Below are 25,199 nucleotides of genomic sequence, written 5' to 3'. Positions count from 1 at the left end.
GTTAAAAATCTTGGGCTGGAGAGATGGCTCAGAGGTTAACAGCATCAGCTCTTCTTCCAGAGGTCCTGAGTTCAATTCCCAGCAACCACATTGTGGCTCGTCTATAATGAAATCTCGTGCCCTCTTCTGGCCTACTGGCTCACATGCAGGCAGAATACTGTAAAATAAGTAAATATTTTTAAAAAAAGTTAAAAATCTTTCCATTTTATTTAGACAAAAAGCAGGGGATGTTGCAGGGCATGTAATCACACTGTGAACCCCAAGATTATGTTATTTACTAGAAAAAAAAACTGTTTCTAATTGTTGTGTCCACACCTTAGTATACACCTGTAATCCAAGAACTTTCTGCTTGTAAACAGAATAAAGTCAACCATAGGTTAAGAGATGGAGCAAGCAACCAGTTGACAGAGAATGAATACAGAAGGAAAACAGAAGGGACGTTTCTTTGGGGGAGGTCAGCTGAGCAGGAAGGTCAGCTGGGTGCTTTCTCTGTTCTCTCTGATCTAGCATGCTTTCTCCCTGGCATCTAGATCCAGAGTCTTTATTGATGAAATTGAGTGTTAGTTTTGTTGAAACAGTACATCTTGGGGCTGGACAGATGGCTCAAAGGTTAAGAGCACTGTCTGCTCTTCCAGAGGACCTGCGTTCAATTCCCAGCACCCACATGGTGGTTCACAACCATCTATAAGTAAATATTAAAAAAATCATCTCCCTCATCATATACACACAAAGAGCAAAAGATAATTTTAATTATAAAACACAAGCCAGGCACAGTGGCACATGCCTGTAATCACAGCACACAGGGAGGCAGAAACAGATGTTTGAGGCCAGCCTGGTGTACAAAGTGAGGACAGCCAGGGCTACAGAGAAACCCTGTCTTGAGAAACCAAAGTAATAATAATCATCATAATAAATAAATAAAGTCTAGGAATCTAAGATCTGACATCAACCTCTGGTTCTAGGCACACTGCAGGCACACATGAATAAACACATACATATACAAATAACATCAATATATTACAATACAGTTACTGAAAACTCTAAATGGAAAAGTTTACTTAAGTAGTTATTAATACTTAAAGAACTTAAACTTCAAAGCTGAAAAGTCAAGCTATGGAGCTCAAGATGGCCAAGTGGTTAAGAGTGCTGGCTGTTGGGATAATCTCTTGTGCACTGTGTAAAGGTTGTCTTTGTATTATTCAAATGGTGATTTCTGTACTGGCAGGGAGCTGAGAACAGGCCAGACTTTGGTTTGAGTTTCATGGCTCAATGTTCTGTAAACATTCTTCTCCATCACCTTCTGACTGGCTTAATAAAGAGCTGATGGCTGATAGCAGGGCAGAGGAGGACAGGCAGGACTTCTGGGCAGAGACAAGAATACTGGGAAAGAATCAGGCATGGGGGGTTTCACCAGCCAGATGCAGCTGCCAGCACTGAGGAAATGAGCCGTGTGATAGAACACAGATTTGTATAAAGGGGTTAATTTAAGTTATACAAGCTAGTTGGGAATAACTAAACTTAGGCCCAGCTTTCATAATAAATAAAAGGTCTCCTTGTCATTACTTGGGTGGCTGGCGGCTTGATAGTCCAGAGATAATTGCAGCCCAATGTGAGGTGATAACTGGCTATTATTCCAGAGGACCTGGAGTCAATCCCCAAAAACCCACATGGCAGCTCACAACTGTCAGCAACTTCAGTCCATGGGACCCAACACCCTCTTTCTCAACCTCAGGCTGGATTTCTTCATTACTCCCTATATCTTATATGTTAATATCTCCAACATAGAAGAGCCAGATTTAAATATGATTGTATCAATACTCTGTGGCCATGTTTGTTTATAAAAAAATAAAATTATAAAAATGTGAGGGGCTCTTTTCAAGGGGGAAGGAATCAATGAATGGGGGGATGGCTCACTGACATGATCATAGCCCTAGGTTTGATTCTTAACATCAGAAAAATAACATATAACCCTTTGAGCAGATCTTTATAAGCAAATAAGATAGCATAAAAATGTTTTACATTGGGATTGTTTCTTTGTTTCGCTTTTGACAAAGGATCTTGCTAGAGGTAACCCAAGCTGTCTTTAAATCCCAAGTGCTAGGATTATAGATGAAGCAATGCCATATCTAGCTTGAACTTCGGGTTATTTTATAATGAAGTGGTCTAAACTAATTCAAGGAGCATTCAAATAATTCACTGTCTGTCTAGAGCTCATTTTTCCTGCCATTATTAATTAAACAATCTATCCTGAAAGCATACAATATTAAGTGAGGGAAAAACCAGAAAAAAAAGTTGGACAGATGCTAAGAACAGCCTGAGTTTCAAATAAAGATTCAAACGAATCATATATAATATGTATATGAGGAAAAGAGATCACCTCCAAGCCCACATGATGGGCAAAAGCAGTAAATTTCAGCTATAATTAATTGCTACTTCTAAACATTTCAATGGGTATTTGATTTATTGTTACAAAATACCTTACACCATTTTTAAAAAATATTGTTAATCACCTCAGCAAGGTTCAGCAGGCTCAAGGTTTATTACATATACCCCCCCCCCAAAAAAAAGGCTTCACAATATATGGAGGTAATACTGAGTAGACAACAGAAAATTTAATATACGGAGACAACACTGAAATGCAGTGCTTTTGTTACTTTTGGTCCTTTAGACTTACAAACACAGTGAAATGATTTAAGCACCCTACCCTCTTATCTGTAGTGGAAGTTCTGGTGCCTTTAAAAGCTCAGTTATGTTATGTTATGTAAACATATTTTTGTTTTAATCCCAGGTGTGGGAAATGGGGCTGATTCAGATTGTCCACAGCAGCAGACTATTAGCCTTTGCCAGCTGCAAATAGTTTAATTCTGAGGAATCTGGAGAGGGAATAAATGCAGAGCCCAGAGACAGGGGGCTCTGAGAAATAAGGCTGCTGCCCCCCCCCCCCCCCCGCTGCTCCTGGTTGCTGTTGCTGTAGGTTGACAAGTTGGAGGCCCTAACCAGCAGGAAGCAGTTAAAGAGAACTACACCCCTCTCCCCAGTAACCTTTCTCTTCTATCAAGTGTTGAGGGATTGGGGTGGAGAAGGGAGGAAGAGATACAAGAAACCCCAATAAAATAGTGTTTTTGTTTTTGGGTTTTTTTCAAGACAGGGTTTCTCTGTGTAGCTTTGGCTATCCTGGACTTACTTTATAGACCAGGCTAGCCTCAAACTCACCAGTGATCAGCCTGCCTCTGCCTCCAAAGTGCTGAGATTACAGGTGTGCGCCAACACTACCCAGCCACACTAGTTTGTTTCTAAAAAAAGATATGTTGTATAGTTAGGATATTAACATTTTATTAATTGACTATAATGCTCCAAAAACTGTATTCTAGCAGTCACTTGTATTGTTTCAAGTAAAAATCTGGGTGATCTTTCAAATCCTACATATTGTACCAGACTGCATACACACTTCTTAAAACCTGACTCATAACTGTTACCTAATAGGTCTCACCATATCCAAATATGGGGACATGGTATCAGAAGGCACAGTCAGTGTTTTAGGCCTTGAGACAATATCAAGAATATGAGAGGAACTTTTAAAACAAAGAAAACCAATTTCTATAATTTTTATTGACAAAAAAACAAAGATGAAATAATCTAGTAAAACTGTAATACTCCTACTAATAAGAATGGAAATGTTTTTAGAAAAATTTTGGAACATTTTGATTAACTGAAGATTTAAAATAAAGCCCACATCTATAGGACTTTCCTTGCTTGGTTAGAAATAAGACTCAGAAATTTATCTTGTTCATAAAGTCATTTCATTTTTTATTTGTAAAAAATTCTGCTGTGATTCAGGCCAGGTCATTAAAGGCACACAATTACTTACGTATACTTGGATTTTTTATTTTGGAGGGTAAACACTCTCTTGGAGTCCTCTGAAAGGGGCCCATAAAGCAAAGACATTTTCTTCCATATGAATGAGCAACTTTAGAGGTAGTGCATCTTCTAGCCTAATCCATTTCAAATAATTGTAGCCTAGTGATTCTGACTATGACTTCATTAGAGGCACTAAGCCAAAACTCCCTATTTCTTGGGGGTATTTTAAAGGTTGATTTCTGAGACAAGGTCTCATATAGCTCACACTGTCCTTGAATGATGATGGTGAAAACACGTCATCTTCTTGCCCCTAAACAACCAAGTGCTAAGTTACAGGCATATACACCACCACAGCACAGCTGGCTCCTCTTCTGTTTTTGTTTTTTCTTTCTTTCTTCTTCCTTCCTTCCTTTCATTTCCTTTTTCAGGCCCTAGAACCCTAGTGATCACAGCTCTGCCCTCCTCCTGCTTCCTCTTTATGCTCCCCTCCCTGTAAACTCCGACATACATCCTGAGCACTACACCAGCCTCATTTTCCTTCTTCACTACATGACCACTCTGCTTTAAGTAAGTGCCTTGTTGCCATCTGTTTGGTGTGGTGGTTTAAATGAGAAATGTCCCCCTTAGGTTCTAATATGAAACATCTGGTTGCCAGCTGGGGGTGCTGTTTAGGAAGCCATTGTTAACTGCTGTGTTCTCTTGGTCAAAGACATCAGCCTTGAGAAAACAGTGGTCACAAACACAAAAAGTCAAAAAGACAAGAACAAGACACTACTTTAGAGGCTGGCTACCATACCAAAATAGAGAGAGGCTCTAAATAACTTTCAATTTGGCTGGGAATGGTGGTACACACCTTTAATTCCAGCACTCTGTTACACAGAGAAACCCTGCCTCAAAAAACCAAAAAAAGAAAACTTCAATTTGCATACTCAACAAAAAGTAACGTATAGAATCCACTGAAAATTCTTGTAAAAAACAAAGAAAAACAACCTGAAAAAAGAAAACATACAGACAATTCCTAGAAAGAACATAAATCATATTAACACACTCACAAAGTATTACAGGAGCTGTGCTCAGAGGTAGAACATTTGTCTAACATAACATGTAAAGGTCCTAGGTTTGATGCCCAACATATGGTAAATGCGTGTGTAGAGTGTGTTCATTAGTGCCATGTTGTGCACGGTTTTTCATTACTAAGTCACAGACTTTAAGTATTTCTCTACAAAGGATGCATCTGTGTTCATTCATTATTGCAGTTCTTTCCCACTGTCCCTTGCATCTAATGACTAGGGACAGAGGAGCAGTTTGTGACTCACAGAGGAGATAAATTTATTTATCCATCATCCTGAGCCTGATCTCTAAACTTGGCACTAGGAAAATGCAGTGATGAAAAAATCATAACCATAAAGAAACCAAAATCAGTAGGTATATGGTGAACTGTTTATGAAACGGCCAACTTCAGATAAGAAACACTTCATTTTTACATTCTGTTAGGGGCCCACTATGGATACATCTAATCTAAAGACTTTAAATGAATTACTCTGCTGCCTCCTATCCTCACTGTCCCAATGACTGTAATTTTTGCGTTGTCCTAAGGAAGGAACCAGATCTTATTTTGGTTTCAGAATCCTTACATTCTAGTTCTTAAGGAACTCAAAGCATTTTTGAATAGCTACTCAGATATAGCTATTCATACTTATATACAATACAATATTAATTTTTTTAATGTATCAATTCTTTTTTTAATCTTCATGTTTTAGTATTTTAGGGGAATGGAGTGATGGCTCAATGGATAAACTGCTTGCTGTACAACATGAGGACTAGAGTTCAGATCCCCAGAACCGACATTTCTAAAGCCAGGACACTGCAGTGCTAAGCATGGCAGCATATACCTTTAACCCAAGCACTTGGGAGGCAGAGGCAGAGAGCAGAAGCACACAAGCAGATCACTGAGTTCAAGGCAGCCTAGTCTACATATAAAGATCCAGGCCAGCCAGTGAGACATCATCTCATTTTAAAGAGAGAGAGAGAGAGAGAGAGAGAGAGAGAGAGAGAGAGAGAGAGGGAGGGAGAGAGGGAGGAGAGGGAATGCCTACTGCCTGCAGTAATCTCAGCACTTGAGTGTCAGAGGGGGAACCAGCAGGCAGACTGGCTGGAATCTCCAAGTTCAGCAAGAAACCCTGACTCTGTAGTGTGGAGTATTCAAGGAAGACACCCAACATAAACTTCAGGCTTCCAAAGGCAAGCACACACATATGAACATATATTTGCACATACATGTACCCATACACACAAATACACAAACCACAGACATAAAAAAACATAACTACCAGAAATAATTTTCCAAAAGAGAGAGAGAGAGAGAGAGAGAGAGAGAGAGAGAGAGAGAGAGTGTGTGTGTGTGTGTGTGTGTGTGTGTGTGTGTGTAAGCTAGAGATATATATAACTCAGTGGTAAAGCATGTTTATGGAATGTTCCAGACATGGATCCAATATGTACCACCTAGACAGACAGATAGATAGATAGACAGACAGACAGATCGACCGACCCATAGTTAAGAGTGGCATTTGCTACATTACTTTCAATCTCTTTGATGCCTGCTTTAGTAGACACTAGCCTGCATTTAACCTAAGTTGTCTAGTCAAGTTTCCACTGGCTTGAAACCAGGCTGGCCCTGAACTTGTAGACTCAGGCAATCATCTTCTATCAAGTTCTCAAGTAGCAGCTGGGTGTGGTGGCGTACGCTTTTAATCCCAGCACTCGGGAGGAAGAGGCAGGCGGATCGCTGTGAGTTTGAGGCCAGCCTGGTTTACACAGTGAGTCCAGGACAGCCAAGGCTACACAGAGAAACCCTGTCTCAGGAAGGGGAGGGCGGGGGGGGGGGGGGGGAGAGAGAAACAGAGAGGGGGGGGGAACAAAGAGGTGTGGTGGCGCATGCCTTTAATCCCAGCACTCAGGACGCAGAGGCAGGTGGGTCTCTGTGAGTTTGATGCCATCCAGGTCTACAAAGAGAGTTCCAGGACAGCCAGAACTATTACATAGAGAAACCCTGTCTCAAAAAAATTTTAAAAGAAAAAAAGAGGAAAAAGGGAGCAGTCTGGCATGGTGGCCCATGCCCTTAATCCCAGCACTTGGAAAGCAGAGGCAGGTGAATCTCTGAGTTCGAGGTCATCCTATCCTAGTCTACAGAGTGAGTTCCAGGACAGCTAAGGCTATACAAAGAAACCCTATCTCAAAAAACCAACCAAAAAAAAAAAAAAGAAAAAAGAAAGAAAGAAGAAGAAAGGCTACATTTAGTAGTCTTTCCAAGTAATTGTAGAAAAAATGACAATCCTTTGATACAACAGAAGAACTTTAGAAGTATTATTTCTTAAGTGTCCATAGTAATGTGAATTCCTGCTTCTCTCTCATATTAAAGTCTGTGCATTTCTAGCCTATTATACTTTGAATCTCTTTCCTAAGCACATTACAGCATTACACATTGGTCAGTTGGATAATAGCCATTCACTGAGTTGTACAGTTCTTCCAAATGTTAACATTTTATTATCCAATATAAATCAATGAACAGGGGGCTGGAGAGATAAATCAGAGGTTAAGAACATTGCCTGCTCTTCCAAAGGTCCAGAGTTCAATTCCCAGCAACAACATGGTGGCTCATAACCATCTATAATGAGATCTGGTGCCCTCTTCTGGTGTGCAGGTGTACATGCAGCAGAACACTACACATAATAAATAAATCTTTTTTAAAAATTAATAAATACATGCACAAGCATATACTATACAAATCTCATCATAAATGGATTTAAATACTTGGGGGCTAGAGAGATGGCTCAGGGGTCAAAAACACTGGCTGCTCTTCCAGAGGTCTTGAGTTCAGTTCCCAGCACCCACATGGCAGCTCACCGGAGTCTGTTAACTCCAGTTTCAGAGGATCCGACACCCTCTCACAGGCACACATGTGGGCAAAACACCAAAGCAAATAAAATAAATAAATAAATTTTTGAAAAAGGATTTAAATGCTGAAAAACTATCAGGCTTATAGCAACATATACCCTTTTTCCAAAATTCCAATTTTCATCTAGAAGCTCAATTTTTATCCTTGGCAAACAACTGCAATTTGTTTTCATAGAAGTGACAGGCTCAATTCATTCATTCTTGAGATAATGGCTGCCAAACACCCATGCCTGAAAACATCATCTGTCAGTCACTTTTAATTAACATATTATTTTCCATTAATAAAAAAAAATAGTTAGCTCAGAACTACTTTAACAAAGTGGCAGTAAGGATACAATGATTTAGGCTAGGTAAGAGATAAATCTCAGTAGTAAGGAATGAAGCCACCATCTTATGCTATGAGGCCAGCAATTTTATTGCTCTTTACCATCACTGTGTCATCACAATAACTAAAGCAAATAATGTAACAGTGTAGTTATTTAATTTTTTAAAAAGTGTTCTAACCCTGCAAATCATAAAGGGTCTCAAAAATAACACCACTCACATTCTGTGGACCACCCCTTTAAGAACTGCTGTTTAGCCAGGTGTGGTAGCCCAAGCCTGTAATCCCAGCACTCAGGGAGGCAGAGGCAGGCAGATAGATGTGAGTTTGAGGCCAGCCTGCTCTACAAAGTGAGTCTAGGACAGTCAAGGCTACACAGAGAAACCCTATCTCGAAAAACAAAACAAAAGAACTGCTGTTTAGCTAGCCAAAGCGGTCCCTAGCCTAAGATCTCAATTTCTTAAGAAACTGAATCAGGAGGAGCAACTACTTGAGCCCAAGGACAGTCTGAGCATTGCAAGACCCTCCCTTGAAAGCCAGGGCTAAACTGTAAGTCGGTAGAATTTTTTCCTAACATACATGAAGCCCTAAATTCAATCCTCAGCACCACATAAGCCAGGAGTACATGCCTGTCATCTCAGTACTCAGGAGGCAGAGTTAGGAAGATCAGAAGTTCAAAGTCATGTTCAACTACATACTGGATTCAAGACTCAACTATGTAAGACACTGTCTCAAGAAATTAGAATTAAAATTTAAAGTGGGGTTGAAGAAATAGCTCCACTATTATGAGTACATACTCTTCTTCCAGAGGACCCATACAATTCCCAACACCCACATCAGGCAGCTCACAACTGCCTATAGCTCCATCTCCAGGGGATCCAAGGTCTCTGGTCTCTGGATTCCCCTGCACTTGTATACACATACCTACACACAGATACAAGCAAGTAATTAAAAATAAAGTAAACCTTATATTGATGATGATGATGATGATAGTAAGTGTCCAAATAGTTAAGCCACACGGAAGCTAGAACTGCATTCGCACAGTGACTAGAATTAAAAAAAAAAAAAAAAAAAAAAAAAAGAACAAATTTAAGGTTGAAACAGGATGTCTTCCTCCTGCTTGGTCAATTGGTCAGCAGGATTAGACATGGACCACCAAGTCTGGCTTTAAATCATTTTATGCTAATTCTTCTATCATTCCCCCAGAAAATATAAGAACATTACACCCAGATCTAAGAGCTGAGAAGCAGCCAGGGATGAACAGCAAGTCAGTGCGTCTATGTCTGTCTCTGCAGCCCCCTCACCCAAAATATAAATGTATATTGATGTAATAGGACAACAACAGATTCTTAGAATTTTACAGGGTAAAATTCGGCAGCCTCAGAGTGCAGAAGAGCTACACTGATGCCTAGGCGCCTTCCTCTCCTAAGTGTTACACAGCTGACTAATAGCAGAACCCAATGCAACTTACTCTGCATTCATTAATCAGTCTCATCAATGTACTATCACAAATGTACCCAAGTAGGTCTCCTCTTTAAGAGTTTATCTTAAACTCTTGTTTAGATGAATCAATAAAATCTTTATTTCTACTACTACATTATAGATTTAAACATACACAACCTGACAAGGCACCAAACATTTTTTTAAGTCACAAAAGCACTTTTAAAAGCTCACTACTGAGATTCAATAAATATGAAATAGTTTGATTTTCCAATGCTCTAACACTAAATTAGACTTGTTCCTCAAAATACTTAAATCCATGGGCTACAGAGCTGGCTCAGTAGTTAACAGCACTTACTGCTCTTGCAGAAGACCTAGGTTAAATTCCCTGCATCCACTTGGCAGCTCCTAATTTCCTGAAATCCCATTTCATGGAGATCCAATACCCTCTTCTGACCTGCATGGACACTGCATGCATGTGGTACACACACAATGCAGACAAAACACTCATAAGATAAAAATTTTAATTAAAAATATTAAATACAGATTCTTCAAAGTATGGTAATTATTACCTGCACCAGAATCACATGAGGGGCATGTTAATAATGTATGTACAGAGCCCAATCTGGTGACACATGCCTGTAATACTAGCCCTTGGGGGATCAGGGAGTTCAAGACCATCCTCAGTCTGTGGCCAGTCAGAAAGGACTACATGAGGCTCTGTTTCAAAAACAACAATAAAGGTACAGATACAAGAGGTGGAGGTATAGCTCAGTAGTAGAGAGCTTGCCTCGAATGATTAAGGCTCTGGATTCAACTCCCGTCTCCCACCCCTTCCTGAAATACATAAAGGCACAGTGCTCTTAACCACTGAGCTATCTCTCCAGTCCCTTTAGGTCAGTGGTTCTCAACCTGAGGGTCGCAACCCCTTTAGCAAACCTCTATCTCCAAAAATATTCACGTCACACTTCATAACTGGGGCAAAACTACAGTTATCAAGTAGCAGCCACAACAAAAACAAAAAATTATGGTTGGGGATCAAAACATAAAGAACCACAAAATAAAGGATTGTACCATTAGGAAGGCTGAGAACCACTGCTCTAGATGATTCTTATTTGTTCAAAACCCATTTATTGAACACAGATTCTATAATATTCTAATAAGAAATAAGAGATAAACAAGTAAAAAATAGATTTTAACTGTGCTATGAAATGCAAAAGGTACGTACACAAGTTACTACTGACAAAATGCTTTCTAGACTGCCTAAAGACATGGCTGATTCCATCTGTTTTAGATGCTCTTCAGAAAGCAGCATTACTTAAGAAGCAGCATTACTTAGAAATGACTGTTTGCGGGGAGCAGGTACACATCTGTAGTCCCAGCACTTGGGGAGACAGGGGCAGGTAGGCATTCAAGGCCAGCCTGGTCTACAAAGCAAGTCCAGGATATCCAAGGAGGCACAGAGAAACCCTGTCTCGAAAATAAACAAAGAAATGACTGTTTATTCCTTCCCACTTATTTTATTTCAAAAACAAAGGGGAAAATAATTGAGGGAATTTACAGATTATTCTCTCTACTATACAAATTTCAGAGAGTCAACTTGGTCACCTCAGTCCCTCAGTTAATCACAGGCACCTGCATCTTTGGTTCCCAGTTAATGTGTCCCCAACACAGTCTTTCACAGGAACCCTGAGTCCCGTGTGTCTCACTACGCTCTGAAGGGATAAGCAGACATCCTCTTTGCATCTATCAGCTCTTAGTAGCTCCATCAACGAAAACTCGGTTTTTAAAACGCATCTGCTGTTGCTGTTACCATGTGGAGACAGTTTGCTTGTGAACTCACTATGTAACCAGGCTGGCTTTGAACTCAACAGCAATCTTCATGCCTCAGCCCAAGTGGGGGGGACTACAGATATATGCCACCACATGCAGCTCAGAACTGTACTCTTAGCTGGGCTGTGGCGGTTCGTGCCTTTAACCCCAGCACTGAGGAGGAGAGAGGCAGATAGGTCTGTGGCCAGGCTGGTCTACAGAGTGAGTTCCAGGACATCCAGGCCTACAGAGAAACAGTCCGAAAAACAAACAACAAAAAAAAAGAAGCTGCCTGTATGTTCCAGTAATATTTCAAAAATGAGATCATTATATCCTTCTTCCATCACCAATACCTGAGTGTTGTGTGCCTGAAATCCATTTAAATAAAGGTACAGCCAACCAAGCAAGGACCCTGGAATTCATCCAACCACGGTCATCTCCTTCACAGCCATCTCACTGCTCTCCTCCACCCTCACTTCTATGGCCAATTGTACTGAGTTGCTGGTAACAAGCTGTAAATGTTGTTTTTATTTCCTTTGATGGGGGGATGAGATGAGAGCTGTACCCAAGCTTTACTACTACATGGCTTGGGATGAGCCCAGAGCATTTCTACCTAAGTATCCCTAGGCCTGGGGCCAACCAGGAAGATTCCGTAAGCCTGGACCTTGAAGACTGCAGCTTCCAGCCTCCATCCGCTAACTTAGGCCTAAATGTTTTCAACCTCCGAGACTTACTGCTGAATAAACTCACCCTTTCCAGTTCTTTGTGAGCGCTAGCTGGCTGCTCCAACATTCTAGCTCAAAACCCTTCTCCAAGCTGACTGATTAAAATTAGCTTCTCTCCACTTCTCCCTGAATTGCTCTGCTTGGGCAAACTGCCGCTGAACTCCACGAACTGAGCTGCACTGAACTGCCTACATCAAACTCAAACTCAACCAAACTGCCCTGTACTGACTGCATGATCTCTACTGCACTCCTAGACTGCACTTTACCACTCTGGCTCTGCACTGCTCTTAAGTAGCTTCCCTTTCCTCTGTTCTCATGACTCATTCTGTCAAATCTTTCTCTGATTTGTCACTTTGTCTGTCACTCAATTAGGCATAATTGTTTGGGATTAAAGGTTTGTACAAAAGGCATGTCTGTAGTCCAGCCAAACGGATTAAAGGTGTGTCATGTCTATATCCCAGCCAGAAGGATTAAAATTGGATACATACTAAGGGTGTGTCTGTAGCCTGGCTGGATCACACAGACCTGAGTTTCTGAATGTGATCCCTTGCCAGAGTAACCATGTTGCTGGATTAAAATTCCTCTACAATACACTGGCTGCCATTTTTTAGCTACCATGTACTAGTTACTTTACACTGCCTCTCACTTCATTTTCTCAACCCTACAGTGTGTATATATGTCTCTAGTCTACAAATGAGGAAAAGTGCAGCTATGAAATAATTCATTTGTCCAAATACTAAGAAGGAAATGGCTCTAGGTAAAAGCCAAATTCAGCATTTCTCACAAAGCCAGTATCTACCCTAATACCAAATGTGCCCTTCCGTCTTTACTACCCATTCCAAACAAATTCTTGCCTAAATCAATGCCAAGGTTCTCCTAACTGGTCCTCCCACCAGAAGCCTTGCCTCGGGCCTCATCCATCCAAGTGCTCTAAGTCATTTTTCTGGATCGCAAATCTGATTTTTTTTTTCCTCTTGATACAAAAACTTCAGGAGTTGAGCTAGCTCAATTGGCCAGGCGCTTACCTAGCACACAGGAAACCTCCAATTCTATCACCCAGCACTGCATAAAACCAGGAGTAGTGGTATATAGCTGGCTGTAAGCCCTAAACGTAGGAGGAAGGAGTAGGATCCCAAGTTCAAGGTCATCCTAGAAACTACAAAGAGTCTGAGGCCAGCCTAAGATAGAAGAGACCCTTCAGGAAGGTCCTCCAGCCTACAGGATAAACCCCAACCAACCCTTTATAGTACAGCCCACAATCCCTTCCCTGCAGTTCCAAAATTAATTCAAAAGCTTTGACATGTTAAGCCTTTTAGCAACCTTGTCACACACAAAACCTAACGCAATTAGCTGTAGGATGCTATCTACACCATTAATTAATTTATTTAGTTTCTATACGGAAACACTTTCATGAGGGCATACCAATCTAGACCCTGCTAGAGTACTACAGAAGAGACCTTTCTAGGGAAACAAAAAAGTTCCAAAACTGCATCTCAAATCCAAAGCACATCTAAAGCTAACAGTTTCAGAAACTGGGAGGGTGGGCGCCTTTAACTATTCCGCCCATTAATCGCATCTAACTTCCACCAATCCCCTTGCACATCCTTTGGCTGGAACTGTTAGAAGTGTCCTGTGCTGGGAATATCATCCACCCATCCTGGGGATCGCTCGTCAAGGACCATGCTCCAGGACTGACTTCCTTTACCTGCTGCAGGTCACATAGCATTCCCCTAGTAGACTGAATGAGCTCCTCGCTGTGCATTTTATTCAGTCCTAGCACGGTGTCCTAAATACTTGGGCCTATTAAAGTGCAACCAACGAAAGAGCATAAGCCCAACTCTCCCTAGCACTCTATTCCCTCCCAAGTTTGTTTCTTCACCCTCAAATCCAAGGATTTCCCCTAACCATGCAGGCCCCTCACAACTAGGAACACTTACCGAGCTTCTCAACGCGGTGTCACCGAGGGCCCTTCTTTTAGCTCAAGGTCTCCAATGTCTCGACCCCTCTCTCACCACACTCTCTCGGACCAGGCCCTTCCACCCAAAAACACATCTCACGGCGGGTTTTTGCAGACCCCTTTTCTGTCTCCATTAGTTCCACCCTCTCTGTAGAAGAGCCTCAAACCTCCCTCGCAGCAGCATCCCCTCCCCCAGCCCCTCGCTGCTGCCGGCACCCCTCCCTTCTGCCTCCCCATATCTCCGGCGGTGCAGCTTCTCTGGTAACCGTCCCCCGGGCCGTGGCTTTCGCCTCTGAGACCTCGCAGCACCGGCACCGTCCGTACAGCCTCGGGACCACCACCACCCCACCCCGCCGCCGACCCGCGTCACCAGACCCTCCCGGGTGCGGCCTGCTGCTCACCTTGCTGGACGTCGCCGTTGCTACCCCCGGGGATGGGCACGTTGAGCTGGCGCTCGGGCTCCGGCAGACAGCGCAGGCAGAAGGAGTGCAGGCAGGGGAGCAGCTTGGGCTCCGCCTCACGCCGGCTCTGCAAGCTCTGCTGACACACGGCGCAGGTGTCCAGGAGGGAGCCTGGTGGCCCGAGAGGCGGCCCCGACGAGGGACCCGGAGCCGGAGCCGGAGCCGGGGCCGGGGCCGGGGCCGGAGCCGGAGCCGGAGCCGCAGCTGAGGCCGGCGTCGATGTCGTGCCCCCGGGGACCGCGGAACCCACTGAGGCCGCGGGGACAGAGGCGGCCGGGGCCGAGCCCGAGGAGGCCGCGGCCGCCCCCCCGTCGTCGGGCCCAGCCGCACCGCCCTCCGCGCCAGCCCGGCCGCCTTCCTCCTCCTCCTCCTCCACCAGCACCGCGGCGAGAGGCGGCTCCGCCTCCTGCGCCGCGGGCCCGGCGGCTCCGGCAGTTACCGGCGCGCTGCCGCTGCCCCCACCGCCGCTCTCTGCCTCACCGCCGCCTTTGTTTTCCGCCATGTTTTCCTCTTTGAACCCGCCGGACCGCCCCGCGCCGCCCGCCGCTCGCGCCGCCGCCGCCGCCCCCAGCCTCAGCCGCAGCCACAGCGAGAGCGGCCGCCGAGAGCGAGCGAGGTAGCGAGCGAGCAGAACACACGAGAGCGCGCGCGCACGCGGCGCCCCCGCCCTCGCGTCGCGCGGCGGGAGGTGAGGGCGCGCGCACGCACGCACCGACGTCCTCCGGGGAGGGAGGGGAGGCGGGAACTCTGGCCGCGCGCGCGCGCACACGCGGAGCAGTCCGCGGTGCTGCTCCGCGCATCGGTGTGGTCGTTGCGAAAGAGCCGGGACTCCCTAACTCGAAAGGAGCTTTTTAAAGCCTGAAGCTGGTGGAACTGGGTCTCTATAGCGCAGAATCGGCTGCTAGCGCCCAAGCGGCGGTGGAGCGGGGGAAAGGGAGGGAAAGCGTGCTATGGTAGGAGGCCGGCCCGCGTTCGCCCCACGAACGAGCGTCTCCTCGGCGACGCCATCCCCAGCGACGGGCGCGCCACCGCGGAAGCTTCACCTGTCGCGCGCTCGGACGCGGAGGCCTCCTGGCTAGGAGGTGCGGACCACCTGGGTCTTTGCTGGGTGCTAATGGACCGCGTTCTCTAGAGGGCTGTGACTCCAGAGAGCGGCTGCGCAGAGCACCCCAGAGCCCCCCCCCAACACACACACACAAACACACCCAAAGGTCCCCAGAAATAGGCTCCTCCGGTGAGAAAGAAGTCTCCTAATATCTATTTTTAGCTTCCTAAGGTGATTCTCCAACGTTGCCACATACCTGAGGGCCAATCAAATGAGCTTTTTCTCAACAGAGATGCCAGGGCCACACCCCAGAACAGAATCAGGAAGTTGGAAAGCAGATGAATGTTGAAAAGCCCCTGCGGCCGCTGTGCCAGTTTGGGAAACCACGTTTCTAGTCAATATTATATTCTAAGAGTCTCATTCGGCGTCCCCAGGTGAGCTACCCGACTGTCCTCACCACCTCAGTATCAGAAGCTTGCTGAGAGGGTTTTATTTTTCTGAGATCGGGCCTTTGCCTCAGGCTGCCATCAAACCGCCACTTTGCCAGTAGTGTAATATGATATAGGGCCCACCTGTAGTCACCTGCTGGAAGACTGTTGAGTTAAAGGCCAGCTTAGGCTTTGTAGGGAGAGGGGAAATGTATGTGAGCTCAACAGCTGTTTGAATGTTAGTCTCAGAAGTCCATCCTGGACAGTAGATAGTATTGCAGGAAATGTATTCGTGTGTTTATTTGAATTCACAGAATTTTTCATTAATTCCTTTAAATGTTCTGATGACCTCTTATGCGTTAGAAACAAACACTAGGAACGAAGGAAGAAGCTCTCTGCCATCAAGAAGCTGGCGATGTGATGGATGAACGTGGGTAGCATGTCAGGGGATGCTAAGTGCTGTGGAGTAAAACTAAGGAAGATGTGAAGGATTAGTGCTGACTGAGCAAGGGCTCTGTTGATGAGGTGAAGAAGCCTGGCTTGCACAAGAGAGTTCCGGATAGAGAGACAGGTAGCAAATACAAAGGGCCTGAGGCAAATAGGTTTTCTCGGCTTAGTAGAGGAGCAACCTGGAGTTGGTGTGGCTGGAATGGCTTGAACAAAGAAAGGAGGAGAGCAGGAGGTAAGATTTGTGCAGGTTTGAATAAAAATGCCCCCCCATGGGCTTATTTAATTGAATGGTTGGTCGCCAGGGGAAGGACCGGCTTGAAAGGATTAGGAGGTGTGGCTTGTTGCAGGAAGCTTGTCTCTGTGGTGGGTGAAGAACACCTTAACTTCCAGACACTCTGTCACTAAGTTTGACAACCACAAATACCAAAAAGAATGAGAGCAGATAGGCAGTCTGCACCGAATCATTATCAGCCTTTCTGTATTTACAAAATCACTAAGGAGTAAATTGGTATCCCAGTAATAAATACAACAGCATTTAAGCAGAAACTTTCTAACTCAGAAATTACTTTCAAACATATTTCTAACTCTTGCAGTTAGTAAGATGTGTCCTAGTTTAGACAATAAGTAGATTTTTAAGTACTATATGAGTGTATTATAGTGCACTGGCTATCTACTGCTAAACATTAAGGTAGTTTCTAATTTTTTTTATTGATAAACAATACTGTGATAAGTTCTGTGGTCATATTTTGCATGTCTCTGTTTCTTCTGATTTTTTTGTTTTGTTTTTCTAGACAGGGTTTCTCTGTGTAACAGAGCTCTGGTTGTCCTGGCTTTATAGCCTAGGCTGGTCTTGAACTCACAGAGATCCACCTACCTCTGCCGCTGCCTCTGGAGTTCTGGGACTAAAGGAGTGCACCACCACACCAGGCTCTTCTGAATATTTTTTAAAATGGAATTGCTAACTCAAATAGTATGGCCATTGTAAAGGTTTTAAATAGTACAAATTCACTATCTTAGGCTATTAAATAACCATTAGGCTAGGCATGAACTCTGAACAGAACAATAACAAGACTAACCCCAAGTGTCAACAGATGGAGAGTATATGTAATTTAAAAGTTTCTACACAGCAAAGGAAACTATGAGAGCACAAAGACAGCATACCAAATAGGAGAAAACCTTTACCAGTTATACGTCCAACAAGGGGCTAATATCCAAGATTTACCAAAAACTGAAAAAAATATCAAGCAACTAAACTGGCCAATCATCAAATGGACTAATGAATAGATACTTTCAAAATAAGAGAAAGACAAATAAATGATCAATAACTATTTTTAAAATGTTCAGCTTCCATAGTTATCAGAGAAATGCAAATTAAAACTACTTTGCAAGGCCCTTTCACCCCAGTCAAAATGGCAGTCATCAAGAAACTGAAATGTTGGAGAGGATATGAAGAAAGGGGAACCCTTATTTAAAAAACAAAACAAGCCAGCCGGGCGTGGTGGCGCACGCCTTTAATCCCAGCACTCGGGAGGCGGGCGGATCGCTGTGAGTTCGAGGCCAGCCTGGTCTACAAAGTGAGTCCAGGACAGCTAAGGCTACACAGAGAAACCTTGTCTCGAAAAACCAAAAAAAAATAAATAAATAAAAATAAAAAAATAAAAAACAAAACAAAACAAAACAACAACAAAAACCAAATAGTTTTGATGCACTTTTATCATAAATATGAATGTAATTAACTTTCAGGGTTTGTTTGGTTTTTTTTTTTCACATGCTTGTCTCTCTATTTTGTTATATTCCACTCATTCCTGAGTCCCCTCTGGCCAGGTTTCCAGTCATATCAGCACTACCAAGACTGCTTTCACCAACATCGTAGTTTATTTCCATATCTTTGCACTCAGTGTACCTGACTCCTAACCTTCATTGTCTTCTCGGGGCATTATGACACTGTTGCCCTCTCCCTCTCCCAGAATCACTTCCTTGGCTCTCCTGACATGTCCCTCTCCTGACTCTCCTGCCACTTGAGCTGCTGTCCCTATGCTACACACTGTGTCAGAGGCCCCCAGTACCATCTTTAGTCTCAGTGATTTGCTGAATGAACCTACAGAATTGCAAAAGTCTGCTATAAGTTGTTAAAGTTGACAGGTATAGATAAAAAAACACCAATGGCAAAAGACATGGAGGGCAAAGTCCAGGAGAAAACAGGCTCAAGGAGTGCAGCCATGGCTCTTCCAGGAGGAAAGGTCAGTTGTCCCCAGATGGAACTGAAGAAATTGTTCAAGCGCAGTAGTGTGCTGAGCAGGGATTAGGGACAGAAGTGCCAGGTGGTCCAGGCTGACTACCAGGCACCACGTCAAGAAGCAGGCGTCCAGTGCACATGCCAACATCACACTCCCTAGGAAGAAGCGCACGAAAAGTCCTGCCGCAGATCTGCTTTGCCCAGAAAGAAAAAGCAGCCATGGAAGTAAAAACTTACTCCAAGTCAACCAGGACTAGTGAGCCACAGCCCATATGACGACAAAAGATTAGAAAAAAAAAAAAAGCCCCCCAGGATGCAGACATGGAGGGTTTTGCAGATGAGAGCTAAAGTTCCTACCTCTTCTACCAGAAGATTCTCAGCAGCAGCCAGAGGACTTGGAGGACTTTCGAGAAAACATTACCATATTTTGTTCTCCCAGGCACCTCTTCTGTAATGACCCTCTGGCCTCCCCTGGAGGCAAATATTGGGAGGACTCAGAGAAAGACTGTAGAGGGCCCTCTCCAGTACTCGAAAATAAAAGAAAACAGGCTCAAAGTTTCCAGGTGTCCCCTTGTTTTAGAGTTACATTAGTTCCCCCAAGAATGGTGTGTGTCAACATGTATGTCATGCTGCCAGGCCGAGAAGCCCACCCAAGCCACGCTGTCAGCATTTTTATTGGGAGTCAGTCCCATAGGCCCTCACGACAGCTCAACTGCTCAGACTCTGTCCTTCCAGAGGTCAAAGGTACACTGTGGCTACTTCCTCAAAAACTCATACTCGGACTCAGAATTATTTGTAGGAAGCCTGAAGACAAGCTTTTCATTAGAATACGGACAGTTTGAACAGACAGACCTACGACGCTACATTTTCATGTGCACGGTTATTAAATGTTGAAGTTTCTCAACTCCTGGCTATAGTTTCTCCTCTCAATAATTTTTCCCTAGACAAATTCATTCGTGGCACAAGTTCATCCACCACTGATACAATGACAACTCCCAAAGTTTTATCTCAGTCCAGGTCCATCCTTTGAAGTCTAGGCCCTTCGGGTACTGCCTTTTCTCTCCTTGATGAATGGCTCCACAAATTCAGCATGTTGAAGACTCACATTCCCCGAGCAGATGCCCTTCATCCCCCACATTCCCAATCGCAGTGAATGGTTATTATTCACCGGTTACAATAGAAAGATCGTTTAAAAATAAATACTGAAGGCTGTAGAAATGGCTCAGCCATTAAAGCTGCTGGTGTCCTTCCTGAGGACCAGAATTCAATTCTCAGATCTGCCCAGGGTGGCTCATAATGGACTGTTCCTCCAGCTCCGGGAAGAGATGCCTACTTCCAGCCTCCAGGATCACACATGGCAGATACTCACACACATGCATACACATGAATAAAAAAAAATCTAGAGGAGGTGGAAAGATGGCCCATCAGTTAAGAGCACTTAAGTTTTTCCAGAAGACCCTGGGTCAGCTTCCAGCTCACAGTGGTTTTTAACTGAAATTCCAGGGGCATGATGCCCTCTTCTGGCCTCTACGGGCACAGGCATGCACACAGTGTGCACGTGTATATGCAAGCAAGCATTCATACCAAAAAAGTAATCTTTTTAAGAATTTTTAAATGATACTTTTTCTATATTAAATAGATATAGAATGTATCATGCTTGCAACATGCAGCTTCTGACTCCTCCTGGTCAGTCTCCTTCCTGCAGGAGTTGTAGGCTAACACTTGTAACCCCAGCAGTTGGAAGGCGAAAGGAGAAGAAACATGAATTAGACACCCTATCTCGAAACAACAAAGCAAAACTGTATTATCCGTTATTTGAAGTTTGAATTCCCAAACATTCGTCCAAATCTCTCCATTTGTCTCTATTTCCACAGTCACCATCTTAAATTAACTTTCTACCCTCAGGAGAATACTGACTTCACCTCTGTGCTCAGTCTCCTCTGAAATCCTCATCCAAGCTGCCATCATTTCTAGGAGGAAACTGGTCCCTAGTTCCTATTGCTCTTAACATGAAAAAGAAAACCCTCAAACGCTTCCAAGGCCTCGTATCTTCTGCCGCAGGTCTCTAAGCACCCAGGTCTCCCCTGGCTCCCTCTGTAGCTCCACTGGCCTCCAGTGGCATCTCTGTGCCACACACCCCTGGCCTTAGGGATCCTGTAGGTTTTCTGACCACCACCACCACCACACCTACTCAAACTTTATGTCTCATCTCAGAGAGGCTCCTGTCTTGGGCAACTGTCTTTGTTAGATGTGCTTCTCAATCATCAATAAGCTCAATCAGTAAGATAAACCCTAATTTTGAGATAATAGACTTCATTATGTAAATGCATTTCTTTTTTTATTTTTTTATATTTTAATTTCTTTATAAAATACGTATTATATCCTGACTGCAGTTTCCCCTCCCTCCACCCACAGGCTCTCCCCCCCCCCATTTCCCCTTTCCCCCAGATACACACCCCCCACTTCACCTCCCCTCAGAAAAGGGCAGGCCTTCCGTGGACATCGGCCAAATACAGCAGAACAAGCTACAATAAAACTAGGCACATATTTTCACATCAAGGCCGGATGAGGCAACTTAGTTGGAGAAAAATGGTCGCAAAGGCAGGCAAAAAAGTCAGACAGCTCTGGCCCCCACTGTTAGGAATCCCACAAGAACATCAAGCTACACACCCATAGCATAGACACAGTGGACCCAGGTGAGACTCCTACAGGCTCCCTGATCCCTGAGAGCCCATTTGATTCTATGGGTCATACTCTTATGCTGTCCAACATTTCCCTGGCTCCTCCAATCCTTCCTCCCCTTCCTCCTAAAAGTTCCCCAAGCCCTAGCTAACATTTGGCTGTGGGACTCTGCATCTGCTTCCATCTGGATGAAGTCTCTCTGGTCTCCCTGGCAATGATTATGCTAGGCTCCAGTCCCGGCACATCCTGCAGGCATGACAAACTGTAGGCTAGAGGTTTTGTGACTGGGTTGGTATTCCAGTCCCTCCACTTGAGGCCTCGCCTGGTTACAGAAGATGGCTGATTCAGGCTCTGTGTCCCCCATTACTAGGTTTTTGGTTTTTAAACACAGAGTTTCTAGCCCAGGCTGTCCTGGAACTCACACTGTAGACCAGCCTGGCCTCGAACTCAGAGATCTGCCTGCCTGTTCTCCTGAGTGCTGAGATTAAAGGTGAGCTCTAGCACTGCCCAGCCAAATGTATTTCTTTTTTCTTTTTCTTTTTCTTTTTTTTTTTTTCTGAGACAAGGTTTCTCTATGTTATCTTGGCTGTCCTGGTTTCACTTTGTAGACCAGGCTGGACTCAAACTCACAGCAATCCACCTGCCTCTGCCTCCCAAGTGCTAGGATTAAAGGTGTACACCATCACGCCCAGCTCTTCCAAATGTATTTCTCCTATGCAAGATATTTTGTAAGAAACAGTATTGTAAAGCAGTTAGAGCTTATTGCAGTGGGGACACTTACATCCTGGAACTTGGTTGATAGAGGCATGAGGATTGAGAGTTCAAGACCATCCTCAACTACATAGCAAGTTTGAGGCTGGCCTAGGCTGCATTAGACTGTGTCCTAAACAACAAGCTACATACAGCCCATAGGCCAAATCAGACTGCAGCCTATTTCTGTGTGCTTCCGGAGGGGAATAATGGTTTAATACGCAAACATTTAACATCTGGTAATGGGAAACACGGTGAGTCCCAGTTAAACAAAGTGTTGATAGGCCCACCAAAAAGGTGATCGATCGATTGATTAAATTTTTCAGTGCTGTGCACAGAACTGGTAGAACAGTTCCCTAGCCTGCTATAGGTACTGGCTTCCACACCCAACATCACACATACATAATTTTCCTCCTAGTAATTGGGCTTTTTGTCACTGTGATCAAAATACCTGACTGTTGGGGGTTGGTCTGGTGCTGCCCAAATGAGCAGATTCACATACCCCAAAATGATGTTTATAACCTTGCCTAAAAACTTACTCCCATTTGTTTGACCAATAAAAAGCCAACACACCTGGGCCAGGCAAAAGGGATAGACTAGGCTAAGGTTTGCGGGCTTTGTGGACAGAGAGGATCTTGAGAAGAGAGGAAGAGGAGAAGGAAGGAAGCCGCCACCATGGGCGAGGTGGATTAAGAAGCACTTGGCCATCATGGACGGAGGATTTGGTCCAGATGAAGAGCATTAGCAAGCACTTGAGATTATGGATGGGGGGTAGCTCGACAGAAATTATTAGAAGCAGATGGCATGGGATGGGAGCAGGGAGATATGGAAGGTAGTTTAGGATATTAATATCTGCCCTGCCCTTGGTGAACCCAGGCTATTCTAAAATATAACAGGTGTCTTTTATTGATTGATAGTGGGTTAGAAACTACCACCATAATAATTAAAGGCCTAATAATACGCATCATTAGATCATATTTTAAATTAACAGCAATGCATGACTTAAACAACTTTAGGGAGAAAGGATTTATTTTGGCCCACATTTCCAGACGTTTCCAGCATGGTAGGAAGCCCTGTTAGAGTAGCTTATAATCTGAGACAGGAAGCAGAAATGGAGGGAAGGGATTAGGGCAGGAAATAGCCCAACGATGACCTTGCCTGGGCTAGTGGAATTTTATGTCTCTCCCCCAATAATACATTATTTGGAATCAATCAATGAAACAAACCATTTGATCAGCACCATCTGTCACCTAATGGTCTCTGAAAATATCTTCATGGAAACATTCAGAAATGAGCTTCCCTTATCTCCTAGGTTTTCAATGCAATCAATTGACCCTCAAGATTAGCCGATGTGTCCTTATTACATAGTTACTGTAGAACATCCTTTTTATTTATTTTTATTTTATATTTGTGAATGTTTTGCCTGCATGAGCTCATGGAGGTCAGAAGAGGTCATCAGATCCCCTGGGACTGAATTTAAGGATGGTTGTGAGGCACCATATGGGTGCTGGGAACCAAACCCAGATCCTTTACAAAAGACACAGGTGCTCTTAACCACTGAGCTATCTCTCCAACCCCACTATAGAATATTTTTTTATCTTGTGTTTTGACTAAAGTGTTTTCTGTTTTTGGCCTTTGCCAAATAAAACTTTTGCAAACACCTGACCTAGAGATAAGTAATAGTCTATGCTTTTATGTGAAAAATAGAGTCATTGTGTCTGAAGAAATGCTTCAGCACTTAAGAGCACTTGCTGTGGGGCTGGAGAGATGGCTCAGCAGTTAAGAGCACTGACTGCTCTTCCATAGGTTCTGAGTTCACATGGTGGCTCACAACCATCTATAATGTGATCTGACTCCCTTTTCTGGTGTGCAGGTGTACATGCAGGCAGAGCAGCACTAAATACTTTTTTTTTTTTTTTTGGTTTTTCGAGACAGGGTTTCCCTGTGTGGCCTTGGCAGTCCTGGACTCACTTTGTAGACCAGGCTAGCCTCGAACTCACATCAATCCTCCTGCCTTTGCCTCCCGAGTGCTAGGATTAAAGGCGTGTGCCACCACACCCGGCTACTAAATACATTTTAATAATAAATAAATAAATCTTTTTTAAAAAATCACTTGTTGTGCTTTCAGAGGACCCAGATTTGATTCCCAGAACCCACATGATGGCTCAGGAGCATCTGTGATGTAGTCTTCTGTTCTCCAATGACACCAGGCATGTATGTGGTACACAGACACGCATACAGGCAAAACATCTATATACATTTAAAAAAAAAACAAAACAAAAAGGAAGTAAAAAAAAAACATGGGTTTAGGAAAGTGGCCCACACCTATAATCCCAGCACACATAGCAGCTAAGATAGGAGAAACCTAAGTTCAGAGGCAGCATGGCAACTTAGGGAGATTCTGTCTGAAAAATTATAAAAAGGACAGGCATAAAGCTCAGTGATAGACTGCTTGCCTAACATGTTTAAGGCCCTGTGCTCAATCCTTGATCCTACAAAATGAATTAGTTAGATAAAAATAAAAGTTGTGCCGGGCGTGGTGGCACACACCTTTAATCCCAGCACTTGGGAGGCAGTGAGAAGGATAATCTCTGAATTTGAGGCCAGCCTGGTCTACAGAATGAGTTCCAGGACAGCCAAGGCTACACAGAGAAACCGTGTCTCAAAAAACAAAAGAACAAAATAAATAAATAAAGTTATGTAACTACTTGCTGTGAGAAAATTATTATTGTCAGATCATGAGAAGAGTTAAATTATGAAATGCAGAATCCTACAGCTGGATTTTCATGTACAGCAAACATAAATTTGGAACATTACCTATCTCTCCCTCTATTTTTTGTTTGTTTGGTTGGTTGGTTTGGTTTTTCAAGACAAGGTCTCTTTGTGGTTGCCTTGGCTGTCCTGGACTCGCTTTGTAGACCAGGCTGGCCTCAAACTCACAGAGATCCACCTGCCTCCGCCTCCCAAGTGCTGGGAACATTACCTACCTCACTGCTTCACCAAATGCTTTTTGGAAAGGTGAGGGGATGGAACATTAAAATGCAAGAAGAGAATTGGGATAGATGCTTCTGATAAATCT

General features: G+C 43.9%; 1 protein-coding gene across 3 annotated transcripts in view; it reads right to left on the bottom strand.

Moving 5' to 3' along the window:
* Nucleotides 1–15,163, bottom strand: part of TRIM33 (tripartite motif containing 33) — an 89,398-nt gene extending 74,235 nt beyond the window's left edge. Inside the window, exon 1 of one of the 3 annotated variants that reach the window (XM_084757942.1) lies at nt 14,470–15,163. In XM_084757942.1, the coding sequence (XP_084614068.1) occupies nt 14,470–15,031 (562 nt within the window). In that variant the 5' untranslated portion in view covers nt 15,032–15,163. The remainder of the gene's footprint in view (nt 1–14,469) is intronic. The other 2 variants (XM_084757941.1, XM_084757940.1) reach the window with 2 other exon arrangements.
* Between the last annotated feature and the right edge of the window lie 10,036 nt (nt 15,164–25,199).

The sequence above is a fragment of the Acomys minous genome (genome assembly GCF_964271855.1).
Source record: "Acomys minous genome assembly, chromosome: 14".
In the NCBI taxonomy this organism is placed as follows: domain Eukaryota; kingdom Metazoa; phylum Chordata; class Mammalia; order Rodentia; family Muridae; genus Acomys; species Acomys minous.
The sequence above is the reverse complement of the archived record's forward strand: the minus strand, read 5'-3'. Positions and strand labels throughout refer to the sequence as shown.